The sequence below is a fragment of the Thrips palmi genome, unplaced genomic scaffold, assembly GCF_012932325.1.
Source record: "Thrips palmi isolate BJ-2018 unplaced genomic scaffold, TpBJ-2018v1 HiC_scaffold_15, whole genome shotgun sequence".
Taxonomy (NCBI): domain Eukaryota; kingdom Metazoa; phylum Arthropoda; class Insecta; order Thysanoptera; family Thripidae; genus Thrips; species Thrips palmi.
Genome location: NW_023144624.1, coordinates 12,684,706 through 12,708,209, shown reverse-complemented (window position 1 = coordinate 12,708,209; position 23,504 = coordinate 12,684,706). Strand labels below are relative to the sequence as shown.

At 59.3% G+C, this 23,504-nt stretch overlaps 3 protein-coding genes and 1 long non-coding RNA gene across 4 annotated transcripts in view; 1 reads left to right on the top strand and 3 right to left on the bottom strand.

The window, feature by feature from the left end:
• Window positions 1-12,102, bottom strand: part of LOC117641066 (vegetative cell wall protein gp1-like) — a 33,012-nt gene extending 20,910 nt beyond the window's left edge. The window contains exon 1 of the mRNA XM_034378170.1: window positions 11,916-12,102. The gene's annotated coding sequence lies outside the window, so the exon portion shown is untranslated. The remainder of the gene's footprint in view (window positions 1-11,915) is intronic.
• A 2,708-nt stretch (window positions 12,103-14,810) lies between these two features.
• On the bottom strand, window positions 14,811-17,197 carry LOC117641243. The gene is made up of 6 exons (XM_034378399.1): window positions 17,062-17,197; window positions 16,403-16,626; window positions 16,096-16,284; window positions 15,605-15,928; window positions 15,278-15,394; window positions 14,811-15,197 (listed from the first exon to the last, which is right to left on the bottom strand). Exons 1-6 carry the CDS (start codon window positions 17,195-17,197, stop codon window positions 14,811-14,813), a joined length of 1,377 nt encoding a protein of 458 aa, XP_034234290.1.
• A 1,871-nt stretch (window positions 17,198-19,068) lies between these two features.
• Window positions 19,069-19,851, top strand: LOC117640924. Its single transcript, XR_004587467.1, has 2 exons — window positions 19,069-19,123; window positions 19,660-19,851. It is a non-coding gene; the product is annotated as an uncharacterized LOC117640924 (long non-coding RNA).
• On the bottom strand, window positions 19,813-23,348 carry LOC117640922 (kelch-like protein 18). The gene is made up of 10 exons (XM_034377948.1): window positions 22,981-23,348; window positions 22,751-22,881; window positions 22,527-22,667; window positions 22,244-22,442; window positions 22,005-22,165; window positions 21,793-21,929; window positions 21,487-21,709; window positions 21,185-21,401; window positions 20,931-21,100; window positions 19,813-20,857 (listed from the first exon to the last, which is right to left on the bottom strand). The coding sequence occupies exons 1-10, from the start codon at window positions 23,200-23,202 to the stop codon at window positions 20,635-20,637; spliced, it is 1,824 nt and encodes a 607-aa protein (XP_034233839.1). The 5' UTR covers window positions 23,203-23,348; the 3' UTR covers window positions 19,813-20,634.
• Between the last annotated feature and the right edge of the window lie 156 nt (window positions 23,349-23,504).

Here is a 23,504-nt window from a genome sequence, read left to right as displayed (position 1 = left end):
GACAGACAGACAGACAGACAGACAGACAGACAGACAGACAGACTGATGGACAGACAGACAGACAGACAGACGGACAGACAGACAGACAGACAGACAGACAGACAGACAGACAGACAGACAGACAGACAGACAGACAGACAGACAGACAGACAGACAGACAGACAGACAGACGGACGGACAGACAGACAGACAGACAGACAGACAGACAGACAGGCGGCACGCTGACCGAAATGGCCGCAGTGGACACTGGGGCGCTCTTGACCTCGACGCGGTTTGTGGTTCCTCTCCCTCAAGGTGGCGAGCGGCGACCTGCCCTAAGTTGGAGAGGGACGCCCTTCACAGCGATTTCGCGCTTGTCTACATGCTCTCCGATGATTAATTCGTTTTTAAACTACAGTGTAGCAACGGACGAACATGGACGAGTTTTGGGGCTCGGCCGACCGAGGGCTCGACGCTGTCCTGTCCAGCCGGCTTGACCGCGTGGTTGTGAGCCGATGAGACCGCCGTCGCCGCCGGACTGTGAGCCCTTGGCGACCTCGGGGCTCCTGCAGACGATGAGTTATTTAGGCCCAGGCGAGGCGGGCGTGGTGCCACAAGGCGGGGCGGGGCGGGGCGGGGCGGGGCGTGGTGACCTCGAGACTCTTCTGGTGGCCGAATATCCGATGCGGAGGAGGACAAGACGACAAAGTGGGGACGACGCAGAATGACAAGCTAACCTTTCCAAACCTTTCTTCATCCCGACAAATGACTATTTCTCGTCGTCCTGCGGGTTGATTCCGAACAGTGCCGCTCCGTCGCCCCGCGTCTCTCTCTCTCTCTCTCGCTCTGACGGAGCGTGCCCAAGGGGTGCGAGAGAGACAGAGCGACGTGGCACTGTCTTGAATCGGCCCGACGGCCGCGTCTAGCCGCGTCTAGCCGCGACACGAGTTTCGCCATTTGGCGACGATCTGTTCGGAGTGGCGAGGCGGGTAACGGCCCGGCGGAGCGGCGGAGAGACGGAGAGAGAAAGAAAGACAGCGCGACACGACGGGCTCATCGGAAAATTAAACGCCTCTCCAAATTTCATCTTAAACTTCCCTTCATTAAAAGTTTTGTTTTTGCGGGGTAGGTGGATTCCTAGGTCTCGCCTCGCGGCAGCAGTCCGATTCCGAACGGCAATTCTTTGCCTCCCTCGCTCCCCCGCGGAACGCGGCGTGAGTGCGAGAGAGAAAGAGAGAGAGACGGACGAAAGCACCGCGCGTTCGGCGTCAGCCTGCTGCTGGAGTCACTCCAGTAGCGACTCCAGCCGAGTGGACGGGGAAACGCGATTCGGAGTGGCGGGCCAGGACCAATCAGAAGCGCATTGGGGGAGAGAGAGACAGGCGACGGTGGCGCCGTAACGCCGGTATGGGCTTTCTCCGAACCAAAATTGGCTGGGCCGCGTCGCCGCGTCGCCGGCTCTGGCGTTGGACTTCGGAATGTATGCACTGCGCACGGCACTGTAAGGCGCGCGCTGCGCTTCCCAGTGGCGCGGACGGACTGGACGCCGTGACGCAACGGAGTCAATGAAATCAATGCCAATAACACGCAGCTGCGGGAACGAGCCGCGGCGATGAGTCACGACCCGCGGGGCCGCGGGGCCGCTAATCCCAGACATCAGTTCGGGGAGAGAAAACCTCCCCGGAAGGCATGAAAAGTGATTGAATGGACAATGCGGACCGGGCCGGCCTGGCCGTGCCGTCTCCGCGATCATTGCCTCCCGCTTCCAGGAAAAGTAGAGGCCTCGCGGTCACGTCCCGCGCCTCATCGCACACGTGCAGTTTCCAACTCACACTTGATTCCGAGGACCCGTCGCTCTGTCTCTCTCGCACTTGCGGGCCGCCCCGTACGAGTGCGAGGGAGACAGAGCGACGACCCTCGGAATCAGTCCGGCATGGGTGACGCAATAATTGAACAAGCTTCTCGTTTGACGAAGTGGCAATGTGCGGTTCTCCTTCTCGGGTGCCAATTCCTGATAGGGCCCATTCACACCGGGCGCGCGGTCCGCGCGGCCGGCTCGCCCCGCTGTCTCTCTTGCACTCGTGGGGCGTCACGTGTGGGTGCGAGAGAGACAGAGCGACGACTTCGACGCTCGGAATCAGTCTTGCAGTCGGCGCAGTGCGTGATGATGAAGTGCCTTGTGCACCGCGCACTCCAGCAACTCACTCCACGCCGCCGCCCGGCGCCCAGCTAGCAGCGCCCCGCGTCACAGGTGCTTGCGTTTAAATGTCCCGCTGCCGGGGCAGCCACATGCTGCCGCCAGGCCCGCCACGCGCGCGACGGCAAGTTGTAACCGAAAAAAACAACAATAACAACAATCACACGGAAAAACCACGCCGTTGAATTCAAGTAAAACTCGCACGCGAACCCGAAGACAATGACACGGGCGCCGTCCACCCGGACGAGGCGTGAAGAACGACTGTAGTAGTCCGGTTTTCACTTTCTGCCATTTCATTCTTCGCAAATGAAAATGATTCCGGCTCCGCGGCACTGCCGGCGGGCGAGCCGTTGCGCTCTGACGCAGCGAATTGTCATACCGACGTAGCTCTGTCTCTCTCGCACTCGCCGGGTGGCCGTTGGGGGTGCGAGAGAGACGGAGTGACGAGGGTACTGTAGCTCGGAGTCAGTCCGCAGGTAGTCGGGCTGGACCGGGCGAAGGCGCGCTCCGTATGGGAAAGGCGCGCTCCGTATGGCCGACTCGCTACTGGCCCGGCGTCCACGACGGGAACGGGGTGCTCGCAAGCTGCAAGTTGGAAATGCCACGTGCGCCGACACTGTCGGAAGGATGAGGGCTATTGGGTTCGGCGCACTGCCGCAGAGCGGGCCGCAGGCACTCGGTAGCCGGCCGTGACCTATGCGTGCATACCGCTGATTAGTTCCCAGTCGGCATCCAGTCGTTGGTACCCCTGCACCGGGACGGCACGGCACGGACGTGGCACGTCCAAGGCCAATTAGTTTCGGAGATGGACCATCGGGGAGTGAGTAGTGCTACTCAGTGACGGCACGTTTTAGGAAGTCGAGTTGAAGACGGAAAAGCCGGCGGCCGTGGGCCGCGGCTGCATGACAGAATCTGTAAAGCAAGCAGGATTGGCGGCGCCCCGCCCCGCCCCACCCCGCCCCGCCCCACCCCCCCGCCCCGCCCGCCCCCGCCCCGCCCCGCCCCCCCCGCCCCGCCCCGCGGCTCGCCGCGCACATGTCCCGTCCGTCCTGGCAGTCCTGGCAGTCCCGGTCGCCGCCTGAATAGCACTCCACCTGCTCCGAGTCTGCGAGTCCGTTAGCCGTGACTTTTAGCGCAAACGCAACGAGTTGTGCATGCGGCGCCCGCCTTCGTTCTCTCTGCTCAGGTGGTGCTGCAACAAAGTGTGCAGTCACATGGCACTCCGGCGCGGCGCGGCGTGTCTCTTTAGCCGCGCGGTTCGGGGCCCCCGTTTATCAAGCCCATTGCCCCGGGTTCGAATCTCGAAAGCACTTTTTCTTTATGACATCAGCTAATGATGTATAACTTAGGATGTTGGTCGAAAGTAGGTTCAAACGGATGAAAGCAATACAGGAACTGCAATGCAGTGTTTATTTTCCAGCGAGCACAACGAGCATCGGCGACTCCTCGCTGCGGACGACGCGAGACGCGGCCGACCCGGCAGACGACGATGCTGCAGACGATAGTCCGCAGACGTCATAAACTGCGGCACGACGACGCGGCGCCGCCGAGGGCTGCAGGCCGTCTCTCTCGCACTCACGGGGCCTTCCGTCTGGGTGCGAGAGAGACAGCGCGACAAAGCCCTGTTCGGCCTGCTGGGCGCCTCCTGCCTGATGCAACGCCACGATCGCCTAGCAGTGCAGCGGAGCAGCGGAGCCTCTCGGCCGGAAGCGACCCGCCTCATCAAGCAGGCCGGCAAGCTGGCACGTGGACGTACGTACTCGAAGAGTGACTGGTGGACCACGACCCCCTCCCTGCCGACCGGCCGCACGAGCCTGCCATATTTATTGCCGATCTCCAAATACACACGGCGAGCTTTTGCAACGCCCCGCCTGGCCCCGCCCCCACTCCTGCGGCCTGGGCCTGGACGGACGGGCCGAGCGGAGCGGGCATCTCCACACTCCGTACGCCGCCCGGAGCCCGTCTGTCCGTCCGTCCGTCCGTCTGTCTGTCTGTCTGTCTCTCCGTCTGTCTGTCTGTCTGCCTGCCTGTCTGTCTGTCTGTCTGTCTGTCTGTCTGTCTGTCTGTCAGTCCGTCCGTCCGTCTGTCTGTCTGTCTGTCTGTCTGTCTGTTTAGCGGGTCCGGCCGTCTGTCGCGCAAACGTGGCTCTAAATCGGTTCAATGCCGCGTCGTGGCCCGCCCCGGCCCACCCGGTATAAAGCTGTCATCTGCGAGCCGAGCCGACCAGTCGGGGACACGGCGGCGCACGGTGGAGCATCCCTTCTTTTTCCGTGACCCTCGCGGCCCAAAAATGTTGCCCTCGCACGGCTGGGGCCTTTGTGTGGGGCGTCCGTCTGTCCGCCTGTCCGTCCGTCCGTCCGTCCGTCCGTCCGTCCGTCCGTCCGCCCGTGTTGCCCTGTGTCATGGATCGTTGGCCTGCAAACAAAGCGGTATCGCGCGCAATATATGACGCGGTGCATGTGCAGGAACAGGAACAGGCGGCCGAGCGCCTCAGTGTGCCACCCTCCTTACGTAAGCCGGGCCTTGTCATACTCAATACCCACTCGGATAAACAACTAACACACGCACACACACTTACACACTCACACCACGCAGGCAGGCTGCTGCAGTCGGCGCCGTGGCCGAGTCGACCGCTCTAGGGCAGCCCAGCGCCCGCCGTGTCCGGGGTAGGCCAGCCCGCCGAGCACGGCAGCGCGCGGGCGGCCTGGCTGCCTACCCGGCGATTGGCCGGGAATGCGCTCCGCTCTTCGCTCCGGTCGGGGCAGGGCGGGGCGGTCGGTGGCAAGCTGAGCCGGGCTCCCCGCCGAGCCGAACCGAACCGAACCGAACCGCCGCGTGTGTCGTGAGCGCTTCGCCTCGCGCCTCGCCCTGAGGCCGGTCGACCCGGTCGTCCAACAGGTCGCTCCGACACGCCGGCGAGACATTCCTGGAGACGCCGCCGTCGTCGTGGTGCCGCCCTTCACCGCCAAGGACGGCCCGGTAGAGTAACGTCGACGCATCCGTGTGATATTTGATCCGAGTACAACGCGCGCACACCGGCCCGGCCCACACGCAGTGACACAACAGCGGGGACTCCGTTTTTCGTTTTGTCCCGGAGTGCTTTCCTAGCGCTGCCGGCTGACGCCGTGTGAAAGGCCTCGGCGGCGACCGGGCGGCGCCTTGACATTCATTGCGGCGCGCGGCGTGCTGGCGCGGTGCTGGCGTGTTCCGCAAGCGCGCCACGCCCGCCGCGCCGCCAGCCAAGCAAGGCGCAGCCAGGCCTCAGCGACTGATGCCTCAATTTTAATGTAGCGACGCGGAGGACGAGAAGGACGCGGCGCCGGCCAGCGATGCGATGCAGCCGATCCGGGTCAAATGTGAGAGGAGCGTCGCGGCGGTCTCGACGGTCTCGACGGTCTCGGAGGCCGCGGGGCGTGGCGGGCGGCGTGCGGTAGCGCGGCAGCGCCGGGAGGACGGCGTCGACGGGCCGCGGCGGTCGCGAACGAAACGCCAACGACGCGCTGCTCGCCGCGTCCGCCGTGCCGTGTGGTGCTGCTCGTCTGTGTGGTTACCGCCGCGGTGGCCACTCCCCGGGGCGGCCGGTGGCGAGGCGAGAACAGTGCACCAGACGAGCGATTCAGAAAAATAGTCGTCTCCGTCAGACTCACGGCGCTCCCCGTGAGCGTGTGAGGAGGACAGAACGAGGGGCTGCAGTTGCGGTCGCGTTCCTTGCGCCTCGTCGGGCTCCGGCTGGCATTGAACCGCGTGATCCAGTCCTGTCGGCACCGTCCGCACCCAGTCAGTCGGGCTGGCGGCGCGCTTCCTCCTCGTCACACGGACGGCGGACGGCCGCTGTTCGAGTCCCTGCGGGGCGAGCTTTGGCGCGTTCGCCGCGCGGCGTGGCGTGTTCCTTTGGCCGAGGCTCGGCCATAGGCTAGGTCGTGGCCCACTGCCGAGTGATTCAGAAACGTCGCTCTGTCCTTGTCGCACTCGTGGGGCCCTCCGTGAGGGTGCGAGAGAGACGGGGCGCCTCTCTGCCGCTCACGACGGCGGCCCCGGCAGATGTCCCGCCGCGGTGCACCGCGCTGCGGCACTGCACCGACATGCAGGGCCTTGTAGGGAGACCCCGCCAGCGAGCCAGCCAGCAGCGCCCGCAGGCTGTCTCCCTCGCACCAACACGGGACGTCTCACGAGAGCGAGAGAGACCGCGACGAGATCGACTCTCGGACGCAGCCTCCCCGCGATCGAAAAAGGAATTAAAGAGACGACTAGCCTCCAGCGGACCTAGTGGCCGCAAGTACTACATCATGCATTAGCTTTCATGTGTTCTCTGCAAAAGGAAAAATATTGAAGTTTCGAAAAAGGATTAATTACGTAAGAAAACTTGAAGAGAGGCAAAGGTTCTCCCGAGCTCCGCGTTCAAGTTCGCGGTTTTGTATTTTTTTTTCCCAACGGTGTCGTGATAAAAATTCCAACCCTTTTCGTTGCGATGAAATTGCTCTAAAGGTTACAATATACCGTTGAGGCCGAACGTTGTAAAGGCATCGTCCTGTACTCATAAAGGCAGGCGTCTTCTCCGCACCTTTTTCAAGTGTAGTCATTTTTTTGGGGTCGCTTTAGGGTTTGGCAATAATTTGTTGCGCATACCGTCCAGCCGCGCCGCCGGAGTGTCTCGACCGATGTGCCGAGAAAAACAAATTGGTGGTGGTCCGTCGTGACGGTGGCGCCCTGCTCGGCCTGCTTTGCTTCCGACGCGCCAGCCTTGCATTTCTTCATCGACTGTGACACTGCGAGGCACCGAGGGGGAGGGGAGGCGGGGGTCATATCGAACACGCAGCTGGCTTGGAATGCAGAACCCCTGCAGGCAAAGTGACCCCTGGTGCGCCCCCGCCCAGCGCGCCAACGCCCAACCCCCGTGCAGGTCATTACATCACCAAACAATTATCGCAAAACGGCATCGGAAACGGATCGGCTGCGCTAGGCCCTGCGGTGCGCCCGGGCAGCTAGTCGTGACTTAGTCGTGACTAGCACCTCCGCGCAATACCACCGTCATTAACACGCACTCGGCTCGACAATTATTCGGCGGCGTTCGGAACCGTTCGGAACCCCCCGCAGTTACGTCGGGTCACTGGCGCCGCTGCTGCCGGCACGTTTGCCGTGTTTAACAGTGGCGTGATTCGATGTTTCGCAACATTTCCCCGTCACTCTCGTCGCCTCTCCGGCTGTCAAAAAGAGGGAAAAGGCGGGAAATGAATTCATTCCCTCCCATCATCATTCCGATACAGGACCAGAAGGTGGGTGCGCCACAATAATTGACGTTAACCACTTTTTTTGGCTTCCTCGCGCGTCGCGTTCCGCAACAGTATTTTCTTTTTTCGTGACCAGTGGGAATTGGGTGTCCACGAAGTAACCGCGGGCGTCGCGTTCTGTTTCCAACTGACTGGCGTGCTTCTGATTGGCGCCCAGTGTCGTCACCTTGCACCAATCAGAACACAAAGCCTTCACTCCCGGCACACCTCGGCTGCCTCGGCCCAGCACGAAAGGGCATTTTCAGTGCGCTTTCGGGCGGGGACAAACACACAAGCTCGGGCAAACACACACTCTCTCGCGCTCACTCACACACACACACAGTCACACACGCAGGGACAGCGCCTGCAGGCTGGGCTGGGCAGCTATCTTGGGGGACACATAATTCAGCCCCGCCCAGCACAGCCCAGCACAGCCCAGGCATGTGCCGTAACGCCGTGGCGCGCCGCCCGCAACAGAACAGCCACAAAAGTGTCGCCCAATTTTCTGATTCGTCCCCCTTTTTTTCCCTCGCGTCACGATGAGGAATTGCGCGTGCCGCTCGGCCTTTGCGTGACTGCACACCGGTTGCTTCCCTTCCGTTGATATCCTAGCCCGGCACGAACGCCCGATTTCCATAATTCTCCTATAAGTCATCCTCTACGACATATTGTTCTTCTTTTTAACTGTGCCGCCTCTGTGTGTGTCTGCGCGCGCGCGTGTGTGTGAGTGTGTAGGTGGTGGCGTGAGTTTTCGCTTTTATTCGCGGGCAGTTGGTAACACTTCGCCCTTGCCCCGCGCCTCGCGTCCCCGGGCTGCATCTCGACACGGCCGTCGAGATCTCGACTCGCAGATTCGATTTCGATCGAGCGTATCGCAGCGTCTGGTGGTGACGGCTGGGCGGGACGCGCCTAACGTCTTCTTAATGTCGACACACGCATTCACAGCCCGCGGTGCGGAGGTCCCGGGGGTCCCGATGGCCCCGAAGGCCCCGACCTCGACGCGCAGGGCCGCAGGGCCGCAGGGTGCCGATACGGAATCGATAGCCTGCCGCACGCGGCTCGGAAAAGGCCGATGGGCGGGAAAACGAAAATGACACGTGGTCAATACCCCATGACGCGCGCGCGGCGGGCCTTTCCACGCGTCGAGAGTCCCTCGCGCGCGGAGTATCGACAGCTCGAAAAGCAACAATGGGACAGCAGAAACGCCGAGGAGCGCCGAGAGTGTGACGAACGCCGAGAGGCCCGAAACCTGTCGATGGCCCTGCCAGCCCCGCCGCTTGCACCGCTTGCAGCGCCCCTGGCGGCGGGCGTGGCGACCGCGGAGCCGAACGAGCGAACCCTTAAAAGCGCCGCGACCTTCGCCCATTATTATTGAGCTTTTGGCCGGCGCACGGCACGCTCGCTCGGCGCGCTCGGCGCCGCTCAACAGGTGTGGGCGTGCTGGAGAGAAAGGGGAAGGGGCAGCGCCGGCAGCGAAGGCAGCGCCCGGAGAGCCTGAGCAGACTGTGCAGAGTAGGTGCAGCCTTTTGTCGCCCTCGGCCGAAAGGCACGGCCAGCCAAGCCAGGCAAAGCCAGGCAAAGCCGCACAGGCGTTGCCAGCCTCAGCGTTGCCACAGGATGGGCTCCTCGTCGAACGCCCCGTGCCGTGCCGTGCCGTGCCTTGCCGTGCCGTGCCGTCGCCGCCCGGTGACGCAAGGGTTATGGTCGTGCGCTGCGCGATTTGAACGTTTCCAGACGCTATTCTATCATCCGCCCGGTGTGTGCTTTGCGCTTCGATTTCGAGCCCGATCGGAGCCGAGGTGCTGAAGGGGCTCCGGACGGCAAGCCTATGAGAAATGTGCGTTGCGGATGGTTTCGTCCGGAAGCAATGATAGCTCTACGCGCCAGGAACGGCAAGAAATTAAATTTGCTGACTTTTTTTCCTCACTAGAACTCACTTAGAAACTTTACCGCGAGGATGACTCCTTTTGGAGGTTAGGATCTGCGAGGAACAGTGTCGGGCGCACGAGCGATGTTGCCTCGATGCTTACCGATGGGTCGTGGTCCCGACGGTCCCGATGCTTGTCGAGGCCAGACAGTGCCGTGGCAGTGCCAGGCAGCCGGCGGGCTCGGCACGCAACACGTCATTAACCGCGGCGCCTTGTCGACTTTTTCCCGCCTTTTTTCTGCGGGCCCCATTTGACCGTTTTCCTCCTCGTCGACACGGCCTGACGTGACTTACCCGCCCGGGCTCAAGAGCGAGCTTGTTCTCTTTCCCCCTCTTTCAATAGGTAGCTTTAAATCGCTCCGCAGCACCCGTTCGATTGATCTTTGTTGTTGTTTTTCTTTGCGGTGTGGCGAATAGCGTCGAGCAGATGGCTCGGCCGACACCAGGATATCGCCAATCGGACCTCGTAAACTAATACTCGATGTGTTTACCGGCCGAGCCAGTTATTACTGCTATCACTCACCACTCCGCGGCTCGGCGGCCCGCGATGGGGCGATAACTGTAACACTGGAACACGCCGAGCCGCGCGGACTAGACCCCGCGGACTCACCGAGGCGGACTCGCGGACTCCGGATTGGACCCCCGGGGTGTCCTGGGCACACAAAGTCGAATCGATGGTTTTCGAGTGTGTGTTCAGCAGCGGCGCCCGTCTGTCCGTCCGCGTTATTGGCAACCGTAATAAAGTCACTTCCCGGCACGAACGGCCCGCCCCGCCCCGCCATGCATGTCCAGACAGATCGGTATCGGAGGATGCTCCAGCTTGAGGCGGAACAGGCCGTGCCATTGGCAGGTCGTCGCGGGGTCAGAGGATCACCCGGGGCGACGAGGCCAGTCTTCTGCCGCATAATGTGGCCGTTGCTGTTGTTCCAACCGTTCGACCGCTGCATAAGCACCCAGCAGGAGGCGGAGCAGGCGAAGCAGTCCATACGGGCATCGAAGCACCGCACTAAAATCCACGCACCGAAGAGCACCAAACGACTGTCGAGAGGACAGGCAACAGGAGAAGGCACTACGCGTCTATGCTTAACTCGTTTGTTTATACGCAGCCCAAAAAATAAAAATAAAAATTTTGATTTTTTTTTTTTTTAGCAGGTGATTGTTAAATTAGCTAGCTTTGACTCTCTCGATCGCAGCCAACAGTTTTGCATTTTTTTAAATTTTGCTGGAAGTAATTTTTGTTTTGCGGTGCGCGGTAAGGCACCTGTGGCCAGTCTTGAGACTGGTCAGGCCAGCCGGGCCAGCCACACGACACGTGAGTGTGAACTGGGCCAGCCCGGCCGGCCCGGCCAGCCTTTGCATGGGAAGCGGACCGCGGCGTCCAGTGCGCCACGGGCATTGCCGCGGTGCCGCGTCGCCGCGTCCACCCAGACCTTTGTTGTTGCACCTCGGGACAATTAAAAGACGCTACCCTCCGCGCCGAAAGATTCTCAAATGTTTCTTGCGAGCGCGCTCAGGTCAAGTTACGCCGGTTACGCGTTGTACGTACCAGTACACGTGCGCGGACTAGCGGTGATTTTTTTTTTTTTTGCGTCACGGTCGCGTTTAGCGGTGTGTAGGGCGGGCGGCGCGGTAGGTGTCGGGTATGGAACCCTGTCGTGCCGTGGCGTGCCGTGCCCTCCAAAGCTATAAATTGAGTGGGCCCGCGCGCCGGCGGGGCAGACCTCTGCTGTGCAAATACCACCCACCACCCAGCCAGCATGCCCACCAGCGGCAGCAGCTTCCTCCATTGCACGACCAGGTTTTGCATGCAGGCAGGCGCCTTGAGTTCGACCTTAATCGAATTCAGATTTGGCATTACCAAATTCACTCTCGGGCCGTAGAGGGGAACTCTGAGGCCGGCGGTCGGGGGCATCTCGGCCCGAGTGGCTTCGAGTGGACAGTCGATATTCAATCTCTAGCAGAGTCGGATTCGTTTCCCGGGCGTTGCACCGTCGCGTCCGCTCGCTCCACCTGCAAGAGCCCGACAGCTGGACAGCTGGGGGGTCAGTCTGCCGCCCACGCACCGCCCCACCTACGTCGACGGGACGTCCACTCGGTGGCTCAGGCGGCAAAGAGGCTGATAACCGAAGTCACTGATCGCAGGTTCGATCCTTCGATCCACAAAGCGCCACAAATAAATAGCCTCGCCTTTCAGCACCGTGTGCAAGAGGACTGTGTCATGTTTCAGCACAAACTGTGCGGGAACCGTCGCTTGTTTTGTGCGCGCTTTCGGTTCAAACACAAAGGCGCCCTTTCCATGCCTTCCCTGCCCTGCCCTTTGCAGAGGAATAATTTTCAGCCCTCAAACCCACGTTGCTTTGACGCCCTTTCGAAGGGCCATTCATCATTAATCCGGAAAACGTTGGATAAAGAACGTGATACGTTTTGCACCCCGAAAGAGTGTAAAAATTAATGACTTTGTGTTTGCAGTGCATGCAACTGCAGTGTTTTTCTGGTCTTTTTTTTTTTTTAAGGAAAAATTTTAAAGTTAATTTTTGAGACTCACCCCGCGAGTCACAGGAAGCCGGTCAGTGCTCCGCCGGCGGTAAATCCCAGAGTGGTGGCACTGGACGGCACTGGAAGGCACTGGAAGGCACTGGGACGCGATCGGCGCGAGGTTGGCGGCGCGGAGCACGCGAGCAGCACGGCGGCGCGCTGGAGGGGCTCGAGGAGAACGTGACCGTCCCGACCCAAGTACGCCCGCACACTGATGGGGCACCACGCTGGATGCAGCCTCCAGACGCTCGGCGGCTCCAGCCTCCAGCCGGGCGGGCCGCGCCGCGCCGCTCCAGCAGTGGGGGCACCCTGGCGTAGCGGGCGTCGCGCAGCCCTGGCGCCCTCCAGCCTGCAGAGACTGTCCAGCGCCACTCGGAAGCAGCGTCTGCCCGGCCGCCTGTCACTGCGTCCTCCTGCCCGTCTGTCCGTCCGTCACTGCGTCTGTCCGCCCGGCCGTCGTGACGCCGGCTGTCCCCTGGGCAGTCCTTTGCCATGATTGGTCCCGGCAGTGCAAATAACGTGCGGCCACGTTTCCTGCCGGGCTGGCCGCCCTGGGCCCTGCCGCCCTGGGCCTCTAATCGCTCGACGTGACGCGACGTGACGTGGTCTCGACGTGTCCGCGTAGACTGCCGTTTGCAGCGTTTGGAGACGGAAGCGGTGCGTCGCGACAGTGCGAAAAGGACGCGGACGCGGCCTTGCAGCGCCTTGCAGTGCAGGGCATCCCTCGCCGCCTCACTTTGGCGGCGAGCAGAGCGAGCACGGCAGGCGGAAGACAATTTGGAGGCGTTTTGCGCGCGAGCGCGACAAGTCGCCCCTCTCGCTCCACCACGTCCTAGTCCTGGCCCAGCGCCCAGCCCATAGGTCAACAGTATTCTCACGACCGTCAGAGCTCCACATGCGGCGGCCTCCAGCAGCAAGCCGCAACAATAGTAATCGACAACATTGTATGGAGTATCGTTTGCAACAAGGATGCCGGCCCGGCCGCGGCGCCGCGCTGCCGGCCCGGTAATGAGTGCGAGCGAGACGGCGGACTGGCGCTCTCTCCGTCGCACTCATTGGGGTCATCACCCAGGCGCCGTATGAATACGTAATGTGCTTCGGCTCCCGTACGGCACGGCGCGGCGCGGCTCGGCACGGCTCGGCAAGGTCCTAATTGGCCGTGGGAAGGGCGCGGGCCTCGGCGGGTCTTCCTGGTGCCGGAGAACAAGACCTAGAGGTGCTCAAAATCGGGCAGGGGGGCCGCCGCCGTATTGGCCGCCATCGGTTCCCACACAGGGGGCCGCTCTACCCGAGTCCCGCCGCCGTGCCGTCATTGCTTTAACCCAGTGTACCGTCGGTGATTTACTCGGCCCGCGAAACGCGAATCAAAGGGCAGCTATCGGACCCATAAATACATCACGGGACTGATGCCGCACGCCGCACCGCGTTGTCTAAGAAGCTCGTCTGCCTGTCCGCCTGTCTGTCCGCCTGTCTGTCCGCCTGTCTGTCCGTCTGTCCGCCTGTCTGTCCGCCTGTCTGTCCGCTCTGTCTGTCCGCCTGTCTGCCCGCCTGTCTGTCCGCCTGCCTGTCCGTCTGGCGCGAAGGGCTCGCCTGGTTACGGCCCGTTAGGTCGATGCGCCTTGCACCGCCCCCGCGGTCCCGGCGGTCCCGGCTCGCGGCCCACGGAGCGAGGCACGCCGGCCGAAAAAGAGCGCCGCGCCGCGCAGTGCCGTCGGGGATCGAACCCGGGAACATGGACGCGGGCCCCGCCCTGGAGGTGGTGTCCACGACCAGGAACCTCGTGACGCTGGCGTGGGGGCCGTCGGCGTCGGCCGGCCTCCGGGCGGGCCGCATGGCGTCCTCGGCGTCGCAGGACTCGGCGCCGTCGGGGCCCTCGGCGCACCAGTCCTCGGGGCACACGCCGCGCGCCCCCACTCCCGGCACCGCCGCCCCCGGCACCGCCCTGGCCATGACGGGGCTGTCCGTGGAGTCGCAGGGCAGCGTCTTGTAAGCGGGCAGCGTTTTGCGGCCGTTTCGGCACCTTTCGGCACCGGGCGGGGACGTGCATGATTTGGGTCCGCTGGAGACAAAGAATGCGGCCGCGTTCAAGACTCTAGAGCGACGGACACGGATGTCGCAACACGTGTGTCCCGGTCCCGCCGTGGGCAGCGCGGCGAGGCGCGGCGCAGCGTGTCTCGAGTCTTGAGTGCCATAGGGCTCGGGGGGGAAACACCCACATCAAGAAACTGCTTCATCAGAGTTCGCCACGCCACACGCCATGACACATCGCCGCCAAGGACAGGAGGGCCATGAGGAGGCTAGGGCGCCGCGTGCGGCCGCGTGCGTTGGCCAACGACAAACACTGCCATACCCTGCCAGGCTGGGCCCGGTCTGCTCAGAGTGTCGCAGCCGGCCATAATTTGACGGGATCCCTGTCAAGTCGAAAATTAATTTGCCGTTTGACGTATATTTGTTGTAATTCAGACAAAGTAAGGGCCCTGCATGTTTTTTGGACAGCGAGGTTTTAATCTTTTCTATTGTTTCCACAATGTTCTCAAATTTAAGGGCACTGACAATGCTTTGATTGGCCAAGAGACATCAGTCTAGAGAGGCGACTGGCCATGATTGCACAAGGTGTTGCTAAATCCCCCCCCACTTGATAAAATTGATGATTGTTTATTTCTCGTTCCCATACCGCAGTGACACCGACGACAAACCGGACTACCGCCTGCAAATCAGGGAGCGGGGCAAGCCGTGGCAGACCGTCTACTGGTGAGCACAGCCTAGCCGACTCTGGCATTTCATCCCGTTTTATTGTCGTTGCTTCTCCGCGGGGCGCTACACTGCGATACACGCTACGGACGGGTCACCGCGACGTCATGGTGGGGACGCGAGTTCGACACTGGGATGGCGTCGGCATGCTCCGTCAGGTGGTAGTCGTTGACGTGCGGCCCGAGCCCGAGTCCCTCCGAGTCCGCGCGCGCGGCCCGCGAGTGCCCCAGCGGTCGCGGTGCAGGCCGTGCACCAGCACGCGGCGCGCCGGGCCCTGCTCGGACGCCACGTGCGCGGACAGCACCTCGGCGGCGAGGACGAAGCCGGCCGCCAGGAGCCCCATGCCGAGGATGGCCAAGGCCACCAGCATCTGGTCCATGTTGGTGACGTCCCCGTCGGCGGGGGTGTTCTCGCCGCTGGCCGAGCCGGCGGGGTGCAGCGTGTTGAGCCAGTACTGGGGCAGCCCGCCCGACTGCAGGCGCCGGATCATGGTGTCCAGCAGCAGGCCCAGCGGGTCGTCCAGCCGCGTGAACATGACGAGCTGCGGCAGCGCGGCGGCGGGAGAAAAAGGAGTTAAAGATAACTGCCACAAAAACTGCCGGCGAAGTGAAGCGGCCTCACCTGCACCGTCTCCAGCGGCTCGCGCAGCGCGTACGAGCACACCTTGAGCTCCACGATCTTCTTGCCCCAGGGCGAGATCTGGGAGAACGACAGGCCGTAGGTGGAGGCGCGGTCGGCCTGCGACACGAAGGCCCAAAGGGTTTGGACGTCATCTCAAGCGCTCAAAACAGCGGGCGTGGATCGAGGGGCAGGGGGTGGGGGCGTCGCTCCCCTTGAAGGTAGGCGACAAGTCGTAGGTTGGCAACTTTTGAGACATCCCCCCACCCTTGCCAAAAAGTGGGACTTTCCTCTGCTCTCCTCCCAGCCCGGCCGAGCCGGCCGAGTCACCTTAAACCTGACGAGGCAGTCGCTGAAGTTGGTGTCGCACGTGTGTGCGCGCGCGGCCACGCCCTGCAGCTCCGGCGCGCTGGCCGCGGCCTCCCTCAAGTTGGCCAGCAGGATGGACGCGCTCATGCCCAGGTTGACCCCCAGGCGGCCCAGGTCGCTCAGCGTCTTGATGCGCCCGGCGTTCGGGGAGCTCGTCAGCTCCGCCGTGATGGCCGACTTGAGGTAGATGTTGACGATGAGGACGAAGAGGAGCAGCTGGCCGAACAGGCGGCGCTGCACCGCGAACTGCGGCTCCATGGGCTGCTCCAGCAAGACGGCCACCACCTGCGCGGTGCCACACACCACGGTCATGCTGTAGTCCGCCACGGACCTCCCCCTCCCCTCGCGGCTGCAAGGCTTACCTCGAGCGCCCCCAGGCCGCGCTTGGCGGCGACGACGTGCTGCGGGCAGGCGCCGCCCAGCGCCCCGGCCGAGGCCCTGGCCCTGCGCACGACCAGGTCCACGTGGCGGCCCATCAGCACGCTGGCGAAGTAGGCCAACAAGGTGGCCGTCAGCAGCATGAGGATTTTGCGGTGCTGCAGCACGTGCACCAGGCCGATGCGGGCCGTGCTCTCCCCCGACGAGCAGCGCAGCACCACGCCCACGTTCACGGTGGTCAGCATCACCGTGGGCCGGAAGTACTTGAAGCAGGTTAGGGTCAACAGTCGACAGCGGGTGCTCAAATCACTCCAAATTTATCCCAGTTTAAGTTACTGTTTACTCGCTGGAATCCGACGCGACGCCACCGGCGCCACTCACCTCGAGGCGCTCCGCGGTGGGCAGCAGGATGAGCGCGACGTCCGCGTCGTGGCGCTGCAGGTAGCCGAAGAGGCCCTGCCACGTGCCGTCGTCCAGCTTCTGGTTGACGTTGGAGTCCGCGATGGAGATGACGACCTGGGCGCGCAGGCCGCGCACCGAGGCCCCGATCAAGCGGCCCGACAGCTGTATCGTGTTGGGGGCGAGCACGGCGCGGATGGGGCAACCTACAACCAGGGGCGTCCACCTGCGGGCCGCCAGCGTGCCCAGGACGGCGTCGTCGGCGTCCCAGTGCGCGCCGAGCCACGTCGCCACCCTCGCCACTCGGCCCACGCGAGCGCGCGAGCACTGCGCCTCGCCCGCCAAGGGCTGCACCTGCACGGCGAACAGAGCCACGTCCGTCGGGCCGCGCCCCGGCGACACCAGCGCCACGTTGTCGATGTACTCGTTGGCCAGGGCGGCGAAGGCGACGGCGGGGTCCGCGCGCGTCACCACCAGGAACACGGCCGTGCTGTTCCACCAGGGCAGCGCGCGCAGCGACGGCACCCAGGACCAGGCGCCGTCCTCCGCGGCCCCCGCCACCACGAGGAAGCCGTGCGCGGGGCCGTGGAGGTACGCGTCGCCGGCAGGGCGGCGCTGTCGCTCGCTCGGCGGGCCCGGGCCGGACACGACGGCGACCTGCAGCCCGGACACCACCTCGCCGAAGGCCTCCAGGACGCCCTCGTCGTTGGTGGCGTCGCCGGCCGTCCGATTGCCGCCGTCGAAGAACACCACCAGCAGGCGGCTCTCGTCGAACATGCGGAGCAGCAGCGCTCGCACGGGAGCCGCCATCCGCGCCGATCTGCTGGCGGCCACGGCGGGGGTTAAGTTCAAATCCCCCAACGCACTCCTCGCTGTTTTGTTTACCGCCGCCACGACTCACCTGTGGGACGTGGCGGACGCCAAGGAGCCCAAGGAGCACCCCCCGAGCCTGAGGCACACGGTGACGAGCACGACGACCGACAGGGCCAGGGGGCTCCGCATGGGTCGCACGCCAGACCGCCGAGACGCGGGTTCGAGTACCAGCGGGGCCGCTTTTTCATTCAGGGCCGCGGCCCGAACTAACCCCCCGCATCGCGCATCGCGCCGCGAGGCCGCGCCTCCCGGGCACCCCGTGCATCTGACGGTGGCAGCCGTAGAGTGAGCGCCCCACCGCCCCACCGCCTCGCGGCCGCCGAGCAGCGACGCCCCTCCGCCCCCTCCCCCTCGGATGGCGTGCGTCCTATTGTAATGGAACATTCATCATTTCCATTTTAGAAGGGGCCGAAGGAACGGGCAGCGTAAAAGCAGTGAGGCCCGCGGGGCTAAAAGCAGTGTGCCGCGCTAATGCCCTAGCTGCCGCGCGGTCTGGCACGGTCTTCGCTAATAGCATCAGCGTGGGGCATCGCGCACTGACCTCCGGCCGACTGATTCGACTATCATCACTATCGTCGCCCCGTCTCTCACGCACCTCTGCGGGACGCTCCATGGGTGCGACAGAGACAGAGCGGCGGCAGCGATGTCTGTACTCTTTCCCTGTACTTGTGAAGGCTGCGTGAGGCGCGCCCGGCAGCAGGCAGTGCCGGGCTGCACGAAGGGCTGCCTGCCGCCCGGGCGCTCCCCGCTGCAGTAGCTGCAGTGACTGCAGTGCTGCAGTCCGTGAAGCTGGCAGCGCGTTGCTTTCCTTTCCAGGGGCTTCAAGACGCGGCTGGAGCTGGACAACATGGCTCCGGGCGACAGCTTCCACTTCCGGGTGCAGCGAGGGCAAGGCCCCTGGAGCAACACCTTGGCGGCGACCACCAAAGGTACTCGGACTAGCGTGGTCTGGAAATGGCTGCCAAATGGCCAGTACCGCGCATCAGCCACCACTCCGTAAAAAAGTTACTGAAATGATGTTATCAGTCAAAAACAACTACAAAAACGGTCTTTTCCCGCCAGACGACCAGGCCCCGATGGTGGCGCTGCACAGAGCCATCAGTCAGGGGCTCCCACACCGAGCCCGCAAGTTCCTGTCACAGAGGTATACACTCTCATGACCACACTTTGTGGTGCCATTATTTCTATTCTGTCTGTCTCGGGTAATGGCGCGCAGGCCAATCGACACATGCTAAGCGAAGACGATGATGATGATAATGACGATGATGATGATGATGATGATGATGATGATGATGATGATGATGATGATGATGATGATGATGATGACAATGATGATGCAGGCCCCTGGCGGTGGACGTGCCGGACCGCGCGGGCCGCACCGCGCTGCTGCTGTCCGTGCTCCGCGGCGACCCCGAGCTGGTGTACCTGCTGCTCAACGCGGGCGCCGACCCGAACCACCCGGCCGAGGGCGCGGCGCACCGCACGCCGCTCATGGTCGCCGCGCACCAGGGCATGGCCAACCTGTGCAGGGCGCTGCGGGACCGGGGCGCGCGCTGGGACGTGGCCGACAGGTGGGCGTCAAGTGTTTTCCGCGGGCATTTCGTTGTTTGTCCTCTTGTAGAACTGTGTGCACTTTGTGCTCCAGGAACGGCTGCACGGCGCTGCACTACGCCGTGGCGGGGGCGGGGGTGACGGGCCGCCTGGGCGCGCGGCCAGCTGACGGCAAGGACGGCGCGGACGGCAAGGAGGACGTCGTCAGGATGGCCCTGGAGGACGGCGCGGACGTGCACGCCAAGGACTCCCACGGCTGGACGCCGCTGATGCGCGCCGGTACGGTGCATTGGCTCTTTCACCTGCAGACTGATTCCGATAGTCGTTTTCGTCGCTCTGCCACTCTCGCACTCATGGGGCATTCCCTATAGGTGCGAGAGAGACAGCGACAAAAACGATCCTCGGAATCAGGGACTGGAACCGCCAACCGCTGTGCATTTGTCTGACACGAACGTGGTCCTCTGACGCCCTGGCGGCCCTGGCGCAGTGCTGCTGGGCGCGAGCGTGCGCGTCCTGACGCTGCTGCTGCAGGGCGGCGCCGACCCCCGGCAGCTGGACAAGGAGGGCCAGTCCGCGCTGCACCTCGCGGCCCTCGGCGGCAGGCAGGACGCGGCCGCGCTGCTGGCCAGGCACGGCGGGGACCTCCGCGCCAAGTCCCGCCACGGCCACTCCGCCAGAGAGCTGGGCCGCTGCTGGCCGCTCAGCCTCGCGGTCCGTGCCACTGTACTGCTCCCTTAACAGGGAGTGGAGCCCCAATCTATTTTCGAAGCCAACACTGCTCAACCTTCATTTTAAAAACATGTTTTGGTCGGCAGGATGGAGCCAATAAAGGTGGAGTGGATGCGACTTTGGCTGTGGCGACTGCTGCATCGACGATGCTCAAGAAGAGGGCAGCTCGACGGAAACAGGAGGAACTGGATGAGCAAATTTAAAGAAAACTTGGGAAATAGTGAAAAAAAATATAAACATTTGAGACTAGACTCTTTCAAAATATATTTAAAAAATAGTTCATCACATTCTATAAAAAGCTGTCCCTTGACCAACTCCAGACAGAAATACATGACAAAAACTGCATGTGTTGAGTGGTGTTGCTGTACAATACTTTATTGGGACAGTATTTCTAGGGCAAGATTAAAATCGACAGACACATGGCACACTGCATAGATCAACAACAAACTCTAATTGATGAGCTAAGAAGATTTTTATAAACATCTAACTGTACCTGAGGAAGGAATGCTATCATGACTTGAATTTGTAAGATGACAACCAGATAAAAGCAAAAAGTACTAAAACTAATTACAGAAATACTGATTTACCAGGAGTTAAAATGTCTTCAGTCAATGTGTCATATCCATATTTACAGGACACTTAAGTCAGAATATATTCAAAAAATTTATAGAGGTAAGTGCATGTTTCAATTTTATTCTAAAAAGCATAGTGCTTTACCACTAATTCATTAGTGGACATATTGGAAGTGGAAGCTTAGTGATAATGGTCTGAGGGTTGCTACCTCCCTTTAGACCAAGAAAAAAAATAAAAGTTTAAGTTCATAGCTTGCAAAGAAGTAAAAGTCCGACTAGGCCACAGATTGAAAACAGAGAGCAGATAACATAATAAAAACTAGTATAAAAAAGAAAAAGACAAAACATTTTTTTAAAAATTAAAGAAGATTAAGAAGATTTCTAAACGGTCTGTTTTCCTATTTATACGTGGTCCCAAAGCAGCTCTAAAACATAACAGGTCACACTGCTTGATTTGAATTCATATTATTAACAGATCAAAGCACTCCTTTAGTCAGATGGTTTACAAATAGGAATAACACCAACACCAACTCCTCCTTCATGTGCACACATGGCTGCTACAAAGGACCAGGTATCCTTCTGCGGGTCATAGACTTCCACAGTTGACAGATTTGAGTTCCCATCATATCCTCCTATTGCCCAAAGTTTTCCCATATTGGCTACAAGAGCAACCCTGCTTCTCATCACATTCATTGGAGCGACAAATTTCCATCTGAAAATATTTTCAAAGTTACACTTACACTCAAAGGTCATAATTAAAAAGATATTTGATGAAAGATACTTACTCATTTATAGCTGGATCAAACATTTCAACAGTTTGAAGAAAAGTTGACCCATCATATCCACCACATACATAGATCTTCCCATTTAATGTAGCAACACCAAGGCGACAGCGTCGGCTGAGCATTGGCTTGACTGTTGTCCAGCGTTGAATAAGAGGATCATACCTTTCCACCTGTAAAAAGATAGATAAAATGGTGAATTATACTAGCATTCTTGTTTGAGCTCACATACATTAAAACTTGCAAACTGGACTCACTGAGTCAAATATAGACAACCCGTCATGCCCTCCAAGAGCATAAATATATCCCTCAAATGCAACAACACCACCAGCACTGCGGTGCTTCACCATGGGTGCGATCAATGTCCACTCATCTTTGTCTGGTTGATAACACTCAACGGTATTGAGTGAAGTTATTCCATCGTAGCCCCCACACACGTACAACATATCATTGAGAGCAGCAGCTCCAACAGCACTGTGATCATAAAGAAGTTCAGGGCTTACTTACAAAAGTAATCGGTCTTTTAAAAAATAATGACAAGTTTTCTTGCAGAACTGACCTTCTCTTGCAATGCATTGGGGACACCCTACTCCAGACCCTCTCAAGAGGATTAAATACTTCAACAGTAGACAATCTTTCGGTTCCGTTATATCCTCCAAATGCATACAATCTATTGCGCATAACTGCTACACCAACTCTACTCCGTAACATTGTCATGGCCTCAGCCATCTGCCATCTTTCAACAAGTGGGTCATAAACTTCAACCGTGCTCAAAGAATCACCTAAAATAATGTAAAGAGACAAAAAGTAATAATAAATTAGCAGAAAAAGAGGATAAATTGACAGAATAAAATTTATATCTTACCTGACTTTGTCAATCCTCCAACAGCAAATATATGGCCAATGATATAGTTGCAGCATCTGGGACGTGTGCGGAAGCACTGAAGAAGAGGTCTTCTCTCGGGCATTAAATGATAGTCTCTAGCTTCGTCCAAGAGGTCACTACATTACAGAAAACATGACTTAATAATAACCAGATACTTCTTCAGAAATAAATAAAGCTTATGTAAAACTCACCGGCACTCATGGGAGGTACGTATGAGCTCTTCTGTGGCAACCCTATCCGCTAAATAATGAGGAGACAACAATGGCAAGCGGACTTTGCTGAGGATGGGCAGCAATTCCTTTTTACGCCCATGTGGGTCTTTTTTAACCCAATTCATTACAGCTTCAAACACCTACGAATATTTAAAGAAATTAAATTACGATGGATTAAAACTTATTGCAAACACATATATGGCAAAACATGTACTAACCTGTTCTTCTGATGTCACATGCAGTTCATCTCTATGAATAATATCAGTGAGCTCCTTGCAGCTCAGGGAGAGGAATTCATCTGAGCTTGAAACATCTTGGAAATATTGCTGCAAATATTTATCAGCGGATTCTACAAGAGGTGAACAGCCCAGCGTATCAGCAAAGGCTCGTATTCCTAAGACATTTTGAGGGTGAAATCTGTTGCAGGATGAATGTGTGAACGTGTTTATAAAGGCAAAGGATGAATATCAATCAAATAAATTACAATTTATGTGTTTTCACCTTTTTTTGAGGAAATCTGCGCAAGCATTTCGAACTTGAGTCAACTGAAGAAATGAAGCTCCAACCATTAATGATTGCACATTATTCACATCAATAGTTATATGTCCTGAGTATGCAAAGTTCACTAGAGATTCCAAGGCTCTACAAAAAAAAATGAAGGCAGCATATTACAAACTTGCACCCCATGTAAGGCTTGAAAAAAGTAAGACCAGCTTGTTACTCACAATGCCTCAATGCCATGGATGGTGATGTCACGTTGAGTGCTTTCGACCATGTCATTGGTGAACATGGCATGAAAGTAGGGAATATTTGCCGCGAGAACGATTCGGTGAGCACTAAAAGACTGGTCATCCACCTAAAACAAAATAAAGAATTAGAATTGGAAAACGGCTACTTCCCCTCTATCATCAAATAAGTCAAAATACAATCCCAGTATAATTTGTTGGCATAGTACCTTGAGGGTAACATCACAGAGCTTTCCCTGTCTTCTAATTTCTTCCATGATGGGGAATCCATTGAGAAACAAGTCATCTTGTTGGTAAATAATGTGATCATCTGAGGGCGACAGTACTGGACTTTTCAGTACTGGCAGAGAGCATAATGATCCTGACAGGTTAAAGCGTGGCTTCAGCTGCGAATTTTCCATTTCCATCAAAGAGTCCATGAAATTTTTCATGACTGACGATTTAAATCGAGACGAAAATTTGGTAAACAAATCATCATTTCACAACAAGAGCCTAACCATTTTCATTTTCTGCTTGCACTGTCATTTTCTTCTTCATTGTGTTATTCTTCCCTCCCAGTGCGCCTTCCTAGAGGCCTGCCTCTACGCCTTCCTCTTCCTCCACAACATTTTTCACCGCGTTCCGGTGGTTCCGGTTTGCGTTTCGCGTGGAGTGTTTGACAGTCTTTCACGTGGTACCCCTTTTCTTTTCGTGTCGAGTGAAAATTACTGAACAATTTATGCTGGAGGAGTAA

Coding starts and splice junctions, on each gene's coding strand:
- LOC117641243 (XM_034378399.1), bottom strand. CDS start 17,197: ATGTTCGACGAGAGCCGCCTGCTGGTGGTGTTCTTCGACGGCGGCAAT. Junction 16,285..16,402: donor CCACCGCGGAGCGCCTCGAG/GTGAGTGGCGCC, acceptor ACCTGCTTCAAG/TACTTCCGGCCCACGGTGAT. Junction 15,198..15,277: donor AGCCGCTGGAGACGGTGCAG/GTGAGGCCGCTT, acceptor GCGCTGCCGCAG/CTCGTCATGTTCACGCGGCT.
- LOC117640922 (XM_034377948.1), bottom strand. CDS start 23,202: ATGAAAAATTTCATGGACTCTTTGATGGAAATGGAAAATTCGCAGCTG. Junction 21,710..21,792: donor TGGAGGATTGACAAAGTCAG/GTAAGATATAAA, acceptor ACATTATTTTAG/GTGATTCTTTGAGCACGGTT. Junction 21,402..21,486: donor CCAATGCATTGCAAGAGAAG/GTCAGTTCTGCA, acceptor TTATGATCACAG/TGCTGTTGGAGCTGCTGCTC.